This window comes from Ipomoea nil, unplaced genomic scaffold (assembly GCF_001879475.1).
Source record: "Ipomoea nil cultivar Tokyo-kokei standard unplaced genomic scaffold, Asagao_1.1 scaffold2279, whole genome shotgun sequence".
NCBI lineage: Eukaryota > Viridiplantae > Streptophyta > Magnoliopsida > Solanales > Convolvulaceae > Ipomoea > Ipomoea nil.
In genome coordinates this window covers 3,179,186-3,192,136 of record NW_017618707.1, presented here as the reverse complement: position 1 = coordinate 3,192,136, position 12,951 = coordinate 3,179,186, and the positions used below count along the sequence as shown (strand labels likewise).

General features: G+C 32.0%; 1 protein-coding gene across 1 annotated transcript; it reads right to left on the bottom strand.

Annotated features, from left to right (window-relative positions):
* Positions 1-5,903: 5,903 nt before the first annotated feature.
* Positions 5,904-7,293, bottom strand: LOC109150452 (probable glutathione S-transferase). The gene is made up of 2 exons (XM_019298363.1): positions 6,836-7,293; positions 5,904-6,371 (listed from the first exon to the last, which is right to left on the bottom strand). The coding sequence occupies exons 1-2, from the start codon at positions 7,151-7,153 to the stop codon at positions 6,018-6,020; spliced, it is 672 nt and encodes a 223-aa protein (XP_019153908.1). The 5' UTR covers positions 7,154-7,293; the 3' UTR covers positions 5,904-6,017.
* Between the last annotated feature and the right edge of the window lie 5,658 nt (positions 7,294-12,951).

The window sequence follows — 12,951 nt, the reverse complement described above, 5'->3', positions numbered from 1 at the left end:
TCATGTCATTTCCATGAACCAAAAAACATGAAACTTTCAATTGACTATCAATAAAAGTGGGAAAAACCTCACAAATTTTTGAATCCCATTTGGAAATGCACACAATCAAGAAAAGGGTTTTGTTCAAAATCATTGAAAAGTTAAACCAATAACAAGAAGATAACAACAAGCATAAAAAGGGAGGGAGGCTGGGAACTAAGGTAGGTAAAAAAGAGAGGGGTTGGGGGTAAGGTGACATGTCAAACTGACCTAACACTAATTTTAATAAGATATATGAAACTGAGATTATCCATTTAATGTTAGATTACACGATATAAAGAGACTTGTTAACGAGGCGAGAAGATGAAGAAGGATCATGATATGTTTGGTCACAGTCCTAAGCAAAGAAGAGTTAAGGTTGACTTTAAATGAATAATGTAGTTGGAGCAATAGTACAAAGTAATATGTGAGTATGTACCCAGAAAACTCCACAACCACTCTTTTTTTATTCCTTCTTCATTCTATACTCCTTAGTCTTGTTCTAATGATTATCATTTCCTTCAATTCATTTTGAGTTGAAGGTTGTTCTATTGCTTTGTACTATGATAAAAGTTTTGTTTGCTAGGATACAAGCACAGACAGAGACTGTTCATGAACAATATACTAAGATTGCAATCCTTGTTATTATTTCTTAGACAAAATGCACAAACAGTGTTGTGCACCCAAGTTTTAAGTGTCTGTAACTATAACATTAATGTTTGTTAAGTATAACTGTTATAGTAAAATGTTGTTCAGTCATTTTTACAATCTCTGATCTCTTTTAGCACTGAAATTATATTCTTCTTTATTCCAAAAACTGCAGACTTATACAACAATGGGTGAGGCCGAGTTTGTAATTTTTCTCTTTTTGGGTTTTCACGTAAAATATTGATTGTTATTATCATCCCGCTAATCAGAAAAGTGATGGGATTTCCTAGACTGACAATCAATCAGTAATCACAATTAACACTAGTGATTCCTTAAAATGACAGGAATGGAATGGGGATGGAAAGTGATTTTACATATATAATTGGTTTCCACAGATTTGGACATAACATTCTGTTTCACTTGGAGCACTTTCACTACTATTGGCTGTTGGGTGTTGCAATATGCAAATAGTCTAAGCTGTGATGATTTAGTTGAAGACTCTAAGAGGAAGTCTCCTTATTAGTGGAGGGATCAGATGTAACATTTCTTTGTGATCAGTAGCACATGCCTACCATTTCAGTTTCAGTGATGGGTTTGGCAACCTTGGAAAATGCTATAAGAATATGGAAACAGTTGAAAACCATTCCTAGACCAAATCAAAAACCTGCACTGCACTGATCACTGTTTTTGACATTTTCTCCATATCACTTGATGTAAAATAATGGGGTGGGGGTTTAGATCAATGGTTCAATAGATAGTATTTGGAAGAAAAGACCAAGGTTTGAACATTAGCGGCAGTAATGTAAGAATTATGTCCAAATAAATAGATCCTTGTGTGCACTGGCATTTGGTACTATACATTTTTTGGGAGAAAGAATAATAAAATAGCATCATAGTCGTCCCTAGTCTTTTTTTGTTTGTTTTTTTTTTTTTTTTTTTTTTTTTTTTTTTTTTTTTTTTTTTTTTTAAAGATAGATGCTTGTGTTTTTTTGGAAATATATACGTTGAAATTTTTAGCATAAAAATGACATTTAAATGACTATTTTGTGGTACAAATATATATATATATATATATATATATATATATATATATATATAAAAGGTCCACTTCTGATTTGAGTCAAGTCAAAGCGGATTTGCACTCCTCGTAATGAGACGAAGAAATCGATATATTGTACACTCAAAATGGATAATGTGTGAATGAGAAATTGATTCTCAAAGTATATCCATTTGAGTTGGAAAAATGAGTTTGGGAGGCTTGTGAGTAACCTTTTGTCCTACATTGGTTTGGGTAGTAAATTTACACCATTATATATACAAGACCCTTTTAAGGTTACTGGATGTTTTTTTTAAATGATAGGGCAAATTGTTTGAGGCTAATTTTTTGAGAAATTCCAAAATCTTTGGGGTTGTTTTTGTTTTCTCACTTCCTCTCTCGTAAAATCATTTTCTTATGAAATTTTCTGCCAACACTTCTATAAATTAAATAGTTGAAGTGCTCAGTCTGTTGTTCTAGTTCGTCAAATTTATTTGTTTGAGTACTCAAATGTTAAACTGTGATCCATTTTTAACAAATCCTGAAAAACTAACTCTATAACACTTTTAGCACCCTCGGTAGATTGGGAATTGGTTTTTTTTTTTTAAACATGTGTACTATACACGACTTGGTCTTTTCTCGTTTCTTGTTGATTTATAATCACATATTTGAAAATTTTCTTTTCGTTTTTATTTTGTATAAATAAATTCAATCATTTGGTTTCATACCAAATTTTTATTAGAATTAATTTTTCTAAATTAAATACTGTTGTTTATATATTTATTTTATCGACATATTTTACACCTACAATGTATTCTTATCATGTGATTTTTATTGATTAGGTGTAAAGAAGAATTTTTTTTTTTAAAAGTTGTTTTTCTTTATAACTAATGATTAGTTACATGTAATATACCTATTTTTTAATGACTACAATTTAACATATTTACAGCTCAAACTCGTGACTTTTTATTTAGAATGATAATAGTGGTGTCATCACTCTTTTTTAATAATCAAATGTTCGTGAATCTATACCTTTTTGGGAGTAAATTATAAAAAGTTTTGTGGTATGTTCTAAGAGTATGAGTAGTATTTTTATCATAAAAATGTTCAAATTAGTCACTGAACAACATGCAAAAATTTAATTAAATCAAATCCAACAAATTTGTAATGGGTCATTGAACTCTAAAATTATGTAATTTGACTAAAATTGACATATTCAACTAGTTATATCTCTCGTCACCATATTAAAAATATTATTTTTAATTCTAGTTAATAATTTTATCACTGACCTCATTGAACATTTTGATTTCTCTTGTTATGAATGGGCGGATTCAACTAAAATTTTTGACATTTTCAAATTAACATTCTAAACTTTCAACTTTAATAAACTAACGCATTTACACTAATAAATATAAACTTATCATTCAATCAATCTAATTCAAAATTCCAACTAAAAATAATTAATAATTTAATATACTTACACTATAATATAATATTATAGAAAGTTTTAATTTTTCATTATTTATTTTCATTAAAAAAAAATTATTTTGTAATATATTTATTAAAATTTTATTTAAACATTTTATAAAATAATACTCCATACTAAAGATGAGCTAACCTATAAAACTATTATGTGGGAGGTCTAAGGTTCGAGCCTCGGTGTAGGCGTAGATTGTACAATCATTATTGTGTGGACCATGGTCCACACAAGTTGTATGGACCATATTTTGTATACTGTAAAATAATGTACATTGTATTCATGGGATGTACATTATTTTTGTATTGAGTGTACATTATATTGTATAATGTACATACAGTATAAAAATAATGTACATTTAATATATTAAAAATATACTTTTTGTTATGGTCCACATAACATTGTGTGGAGCATGATCTACACAATAATTTGCCTAAATCGTATATGTGGGTATCCCCTTCCTTTGTAATAAAAAAAAAACTCCATTTATATTATGTCCATATTACTTCAACAATAAAGAATAACTTTAAGTGGTTCGAGCTATTGAGCTAACCCACTACATTTTGGGTCAGTCCGTTTGGGATACCGAGCATATCGGTTTTGGATTTATTGTATTGATTTTTTTTTTATTGAGCTAAAATATTTCACATCTAACCCTCAAATTTTTCAATTTATCGAGACAATTCATCAAACTCAGAGCTAAGAACCATCATTTTGTAAAGTGTGTCAATTTGTCTGGGAGTGATGAATTAGTACTTAAAAATTTTATTCGAACTAAGATTAACATCCCTAACATCTTATCATTCTGTAATGTGCGTCAAATATTGGGGAGAGGTGAATTAATGAGAAAGTTCCATTCAAAGTTTTGGTTTCATTTTACCAATTGTGCTAGTATTGGAATTTATTTTTATCATAAATTATTACTACGTGTTAAAGATTCTCCCATTGTAAAACTTGTGTTTGTAAATTGTGTGTGCAATGTTTCATTGCAGGATTTGCAGACGGAAACAAAGGATGACTTCGTTCTTGGACTACAACGGGCCGGGTCCAGCTCAGGAATCTTGGAAGGGAAAATGAGTCCACTGGTTCTTTCAGGAGTTGTTATACACTTATACCATGGACTAGGTTCACGTATTTTGTGATATCCTGGTTCTAAACAACGTATAAATTGTATATTTTTAGTATTAAAGTTGGGAATTTTTAGAATATAAATTTTATTATTTTAAGATAAGGGTGAAATAAATTATTTAACTATATGTCAAAGTCAAATTAGTCCCCTAAACTAACAAAAATTTCAATTACACCCTTCATCTTTTCACTTTTATGCAATTAAGTTAATTAACAGGTTACATTTAAGTCACATGTAAATTCCTTTTCTTTTCTTTTTTAATTTTAAAAATTAATTAAAATAAAAAATATATTTTTAATTCAAATAAATTAATAAATTAAAAAAAAAATCCGGCGACCGACCGGCTTCTTCGTTTAGTTGGACGAAAAAGTCGACTTGGCTTCTTCGTCCAACTTTTTTTTTTTTTTTTTTTTGTAAATTCTTTTTTTAAAAAAAATAATTTTACTTGTTATTACCTTGTGTTTACTTGCAAATTGAGCTAATTGTACAAATTTAAAAAGTTATGGATTTAATTGCATACAAGTGAAGAGATGAAGGGCCTAATTGGAGTTTTTCTTAGTTTATGTGACTAATTACACTTTAGCTTATAGTTGAAGGCAAATTTCACATATCGTGTGCCCTGGCTTAAAACGACGTCATTTTGTATTTTTTAATTAACAATTTTTTGTTTTGAAAATTCCGTTTCCTATTTCGTATGTATAGAATTGTATAGTAGCATACACATAAACTCTTAACATAATACACATAATCTGACATAATACATAATAACGCATAAACTCTTAATATAATACAAGTGTTGAAAAAAAATTGTCGCGTCAACTCCCCACCAACTTAGAGAAACATCGTCGTTTTGGGTCAGGGCGCACAATGCATTGTGCGCCTTAGTGCACGATATAACAATTCATAGTTGAAGGACCTATTTTTAAGTCAAAATACATAAGAGTTGTGGAAAGGAATTTATCAAATTCTAATTTGTTAATATTGTGTGATAGGAATATTTGAAAGGAACTTAGTATGTAAATTTTAGAAGGTCCAAAGAATCATTTGCGTTCTTCCAGAAACATCCATAACGAACGGCCTATAAAATCGCCACTCACAGCTAATCCCATTTCAAATCCCGAATTCTCAGTTCACGTAAAATAATCGGGGTGGTGCTAAAGCTCTAAATTCTGGGCGAAAATGGTGGAAGAAGAATTGAGGTTGGAGTTGGCAGAGAAGGTGAAGACGGTGGAGGAATTGAGGTTGGAATTGGGAGAGAAGGCGAAGATGATCGAGAAATTGAAGTCGGATGGGGTTGAGATGGAGCATAAGTTGAGCTGTTCGATGGTGGAGATGGAGAGGTTGAAGACTAGTCTGAACGATAAGATGGGGAAACTTGAAGCGGCTGAGGCAAAATTGACAAAGTATTGTAATAATCAGAAGAAAGCAAGAGGCGCTCTAAGAATGGCACTTGAGATGTTGGAAGAGCTTGAAGAAGGGCTTGATCAAGTTGAGTATGATGATATATAATGCTTGCAATCCTTGCTATTTTTTTTTTTTTTTTGTTTTTTTTTTTTTCAAGTTGAGTAGGGATGATAATGCTTGCAATCCTTACAAAAACAAAAATAGGAGCCTTTATTAATATGAAATGGGATACAGATAGGAGCCTTGAATTTATCAAGGTTTGTGCAGTGCATTGAAGCTGCAGAACATTCAGGAATGGAATTGAATTATTGATCATCAGTTCCAAATTTGTTCTTCCTAATCTGCTGCACAAACTCATAGATCTTGTAGGGATCAGCAAGGGAGTTGGAAACACTCTCCCTTTGCATGCACCTTTTGGCCCATGCAATCAACTTGGGACACTCACATTCCATGCTGAACTTCCCACTTTTCTCATAAGCCAGAAACCATGGGTAGAATGTGATGAGTGCCACATCCAAAAACCCAAAGCTTTCCCCTCCATAATAGGGTTTCTCCCCAAGTTCTCCCTCCAACACCTTCATGCAATCTATCAAATCTTTCTTGGCTGCCTCCTGTTCTTCCCCTTTGCTTGTGTTTAATTTGTGCCCATACTCACATACCTGCAACATTATATTGTTATGGCATAAGTGTCAAATAGGTCCATCTACTACTGCAAAGTGCTCAATTCCCACCCCGAACTAAATTAAATGTTAAATAGGCCCATCTACTACTTCAAAATGCTCAATTCCCACCACGAACTAAATTAAGTGTCAAATAGGCACATCTTAAATTTGTTCAATTACTTTTTTTGTAGGTTGCTAACATGTTGCCTATTCAATTATTTTTAGAGGCTGCATATTTCACAGAAAGCCGTGGCTGTCATACATGAGGTCCAGAGGTCCAAATCTGGACCTCATGTTTGACAGCCATGGCTGTCCGGCTGGTAGATGGACCTATTTGATACTTAATTTAGTTCGCGGTGGGAATTGAACACTTTGCAGTAGTAGATGGACATATTTGACACTTCTAATTATTTTTATTTTAGATATACAAAAAGCAATTAATTACATGAATGAATGACTACCTTGTCATCAATGTAAGAAGCCCAGAAGCTAGCTTGGGATCTGTGATAAGGATGAGAGGAGAGCAGTGGAGATCTGTCACTCCAAACCTCATCAATGTAGTGGAGAATAATGAGAGACTCACACACTGGTCTCCCATTGTGAATCAAGACCGGTATTTTCTTGTGAACCGGGTTCATTTGTGTCAATACTGGGCTCTTGTTACCCAAGTCCTCTTCTCTGTACTGGTACTTGATCCCTTTCTCTGCTAGTGCTACCCTGGCCCTCATCCCAAACATACTGCACCAGAAGTCCAATAGAATCACCTCACCATCCCCCATCTTTTATCTCACAACCTTAACAATAATTCTTTCAAGTAGAGTATGTAGTCTCTTATTGCTTGGAAGAATTGAAGCTTAGTTATGTTGTGGAGTTTCAGATCAGTAGGAGGTGGTATAAATAGAGCAGAATGCTAAGTTTTATTTGTACTTTTTTGTTATTGAATTATATGTCTTGTTTGACAATTAGTTATTAATTAATTGCCCCGGCTTAGTTTGGCATACAGTATTTAGAGAAAGAGATCAAGATTTAAAATTGAATAGTAACACTGTAAAGATTATGTCTAAAATAAGCAGATCATTTGGCGTATTGGACCACTGAAGTTACTGTAGTTGTTAGCTAGTGATAAAACGTGATTTTGGCTTTTGTTTTTGGTTGGTGTTTATACTATTTTTTTTTTTTTTGGTAAATAATCTTATCTCATGAGTCATGACTAGTGATGCACGATCCCCAGTACAATAATTGAGGTCTAATTGTTCAATACACTCCAAAATAATACTATATATTAATGTTAAATGGCACAAATTTCTGATTTCTTCACTGTATGGCGAGAACCATGAGATATAGCAATCATCATAGCATAATAAATGTATGGAAAAGTTTTAAAAATTACATATCTCCCTTCAAAAAAAAAATAAAAAAAATAAAACAAGTAAATAGTCAGTTATATATTTTTGTACATTTAAACTCAGTATTCAGTTATTCATCAGTAATTAGAATTCTAGCAATAATTGAAATCAGAGATTAGTACCGTCGAACGGCCTTCGTCATTGAATAAAACGATGGGCAATCGAAACTGGAACTTCAATTACTGGTACATAATCGGTTGTTAGGATCATGCACATAAAATGACAAGCTAATGTGTTTAATTTCAACTTTTTAAGTTCAAGATTCTTTTTTATTCTTTTTTATAAAGTTCAAAGGCTTATTTAAAAAAACTTATTTAACTCTTCCTCTCTAAATGTATTTTATTTGTCAGCATCACATTTCCCCATCTTTGGTTAGTGAGGTTGATTAGGGTTGTTAACGAACCGAACATAAACGAATAGAGGTTGTTCGTGTTCGTTTGTTAAGGTTTTTGGAGTGTTCGTGTTCGTGTTCGTTTGTTAAGGTTTTTAAAAATTCTGTTCATGTTCGTTTGTTAAGACTAAGCGTTCATTAGTGTTTGTTAACGTTCGCGAACACGTTCACGAACGTGTTCGTTCACGTTCATAAACACGTTCGTGAATGCTTAATAACCAAACATATGAACATGTTCATGATCATATCCCAATTCGTTCGTGAACAAGAAATAATATATGTTCATGAAAAATAACAAAACAAGTAACACAACTACAAAGAGAATACAAACAAATATTAAACGAACACAAACGAACTTATTCACGAACATTACTAAACGAATACTAAATGAGCTTTTTCATGAACATTATTAAACAAACACAAACGAGCTTGTTCACGATCTCTTAGCAAACGAGCTTACAACTGTTCAGATTCTGTTCGTTTATAAACCGAGCACTGAATTTTATTTGTTAATGTTCGTTTACCTTAATAAACAAACATAAAGGAACGCTTACCAAACACAAATACGAGTAGTTTACCGAAAGTTCTGTTCGCTAACACCCCTAATGTTGATGCAGTGTTAAACAAGAGCTTATTTTAAATTTTAACTAGTGTAATTTTCGATCAATATTCAAATATATTTATAATTATTGTATTATTATAACTAAACAATTTTTTATGAATACTATCTTATCTTATCATATTATGATTAAATATTTATAATGTTTTAGTTTTCTTTAGGAAATTTCACTTTTAATATCGATTATTGTAATATTGATGCATAAAATGCATTTAGTTCTATTATTTTAATTTTGGATGAACTAGAATAACAGACTTGGACACAAACTTTTTTCAGAATGAATGAACAGAGTTTTGGAAAGACAATGTAGGAGTAAGGGAAAATGATTTTCCCTAGGTGAAAATTCTGCCTAAACAACAAGGATTATATAGGGGATGATTAAATCATAGCATTAAGTATGTCACAATAAATCTGAATTAATAATTCGATTATAACGTTGGAAACGGTCATACTTATGATTGAAATAATATATGCAGTTACGAAATTAAGTACCATTAATTTATATCGACCATAATAACTTATTTAAAAAAATTTGAATGACTGAGAAGTCCGAGGTCAAAGAATCTAATAGGACAAACACAACAAGAGTGGACAAAAATAGGACACTTTTAAAAGTTGGACGAAAATAGGAAAAACTCATTTCCCAAATGCATATGTTGTCAGAATATTTATTTTGTTTTTATTGTTTTTTTTTTTCGCAGTCAATTGCGTGTCTCGTATTGTATATGAGATATGTAAGTGCAAGGTGCAAGTCTCACTTGCGTATCTCGTATATTTTTATTTTTAAAAAAAAAAAACTTGGTCTCCGGCGACCAAACTGGTCACTGGCTTCTTCATGAAGGAGAAGGCAACTAGTTTGGTCGCCTTATCATTCGTTAGAGAAGCCCGCGACCAATTTTTTTTTGTTTAAATAATAATAAAAATACGAGATACGCAGGTGGGACTTGCGTATCTCGTATACAATACGAGACACGTAAGTCCCTCTTGTGTGTCTGTTTGACCACGAAAAAAAAATAAAAACAAAACAAATATTCTGAAAACATACACATTTGAGAAATGAGTTTTTCTTATTTTTGTCCAATTTATTTTAGTCTGACAGTAAAAACGGGAGATTAATCTTCTAATTATCGGGTGGAAGGATACCTTTGGGCGACCAAAAAAATAAAATAAAATAAAAAATGGTCCTCTTTGTAATTGAGGATTAGCACATGTTTCATTAGCGCTTAACTTTTCGTAAGTGCTGATGAATTGCACTCCTCGAATTAAGAAGTAAGTGCATGAAAATGCACTCTTAGCTTCCTAATGTTGTGCTTATTATTTTGACTTATCTCAAATATGTCTGCTTACTAATTTTGAGCATACAATATATCAATTCCTTCATTTAATTACGAAGAACCTTCATTTGATTACGAAGAATTCGAATCTATTCTGACTTGACCTAAATCAAAAGCCGACCTCACATATATTTGTACCACAAAATAACCACTCAATTGTCATTTTTTTTATAGTATTACTGACTCTACGTAATATCTATTCATACCCACTGAGACTTGAGGCTAAAACCGACGACCTCTCATTTGAGAAAGTCACTTCATATCACTAGACTACAAGATTATTGACATAAAGAATTAAATATTAAAATTTAGAATCGATAAGAGAGTATAACATCACTCTCTTGAATACTCTATTACTTTAAAAATGGACCTCATATCATCAAAATTAAATTCACCACTACTTTCTCTGCTATAATTAGGGGTGTTAGCGAACAGAGCTTTCGGCAAACTACTCGTGTTCGTGTTCGGTAAGCATTCGTTTATGTTCGTTTGTTAAGGTAAACGAACCATTATCAAACAAAATTTAGAACTCGGTTGATAAACGAACAGAGCTTGAACAGTTGTATGCTCGATTGTTAAGAGATCGTGAACAAGCTCGTTTGTGTTCGTTTAATAATGTTCGTGAACAAGCTCGTTTGTGTTCGTTTAATAATTTTCATGAACAAGCTCGTTTAGTGTTCGTTTAATAATGTTCACGAACATATATATACATAGATTATATTGTGATCATGGACGTTGATTATTTCTTGAACGTAGATTATTTGTTGTTCACGAACAAATTGTGATCATGAACATGTGCAGGTGTTTGGTTATTAAAGGTTCACGAACGTGTTTATGAACGTAAACCAACATGTTCGTGAACGTGCTTGTTAACGAACATGTTTGTGAACGTGTTTGGTAACGTTAACGAACACGTTCGTGAACGTGTTCACGAACGTTAACAAACACGTTCGCGAACATGTTCGTTAACATAAATGAACACGTTCGTGAACGTGTTCGTGAACATTAACAAACACTAATGAACGCTTAACAAACGAACACGAACAAGATTTTCAAAAACCTTAACAAACGAACACGAACACGAACACTCCAAAATTCTTAACAAACGAACACGAACAACCTCCGTTCGTTTATGTTCGGTTCGTTAACAGCCCTAGCTATAATTGAAACTTATTTTATAATATAATAATAATAATAATAATAATAATAATAATAATAATACTCCGTAATATTTTAGTATTATAAAATAGGCCCATTTAAGTATTATTGCCTTTATTGGCAAGGTAAAGCTCGACTAAAGTAGTAAAGTGCAGTTGACTGATAATATATTTGCAAGGCTTGCAAATGTAATAAACTTATGTGGTAAATAAATATATATTTCTTTGTCTTATTATTTTGTCTTTTCTATTTATTACTCATTAGTCAAAAATAATATTTTTATTTTTATTTTTATTATTATTGTCTTATAATTTTTAAATTTGATTTTTATGTTTAATAGTATTTTAATGTAGTTTTAAAATATATAAAATTTAATACTAATTCTAAACTGAATCTTATAAAAAATTAAATTATAAATAACTTCAATCAAACCTTGTTAACCGAATTCGACACATAAAATAAGATAGAGAGATAGTTATGGCAACCCACACCCGCGTTATTTTTTTATTAGTTATGGCAACTTGCCATCCACACCCAACAACGCCACGCCTCTACTGAGGCTCGATTTCATGACCTTCCATATGAGAAATGTCACTACATGCTATCTGAGCACAAAGTGTTTGACCGGCATTATAAGATTTTGTACTTTTCATTTTGTGTAGTTTTATTTTGGGATCAGAAAAGTGTACCAAACGGCCTCTTAAAAAATCTTTTTCCATGAAATTTGTTTTTCATCCAACCAAAACCCCCTTAGTGTTCCTAAAAAAAAAAAAACCCTAGTTTGATGCTGTATTTATTATTATATTATTATTACTATATTATTATTATTATTATTATTATTATTATTATTATGTTTACCCTTTTGGTCATTTTACATGTTAACTGCTAATCTAAACAGCTAATTATTTTACCAAAAATCTTTTTACAAGCGCTAGTCAAACACGCTAACACAATCCACTATTCGTTAACGGCTAATACAATCTGCTAACTGCTAATTGCCAAACAAGTGGTCAAAACCTGCTAACACAATCTAGGGGTGTAAACGAGCCGAGCCGAGCTCGAGCTCGTTAATGTAGGCTCGGCTCGAGTTCGAGCTCGGTAATTTTCGGGCTGCTCGAGCAGCTCGATTGTTCGAGTTTGAACTCGAGCTCGATTTTGACATTGCATTTGACCTATTTAATAGGTTTGATTTAAAATTCAAACTACTTTGTTTTATCCATACATAAATAATAGAAATTTTTTAAGGATTTTGAGATTAAAATTTTAATTTCTAATTGTCATTTTATATATTATATCATATTATGTATTATATATTATATAGTATATGGCTCGCGAGCGGCTCGATGAGCCACGAGCCTAGAATATCTAGGCTCGGCTCGATTACTAAACGAGTCGCTCGAGCTCAGCTCGAGTTCTATTTTGACCGAGCTTGAGCCGAACTTTGACCGAACTGCTCGGCTCATTTACACTCTAACACAATCCGCTATTCGTTAACCGCGGATACAATCCGCTAATCGCTAATTGCCAAACCGCTAATACAATCCGCTAACCGCTAATTGCCAAAAAACCCGTTGTGTGCACAAGGAGACGGTGGCATTTGATCCGATATATATGAAAAAGTGAAAAAAGTAGCAGGGTATTACATTCCAAATTAAAAGATGTAACATTC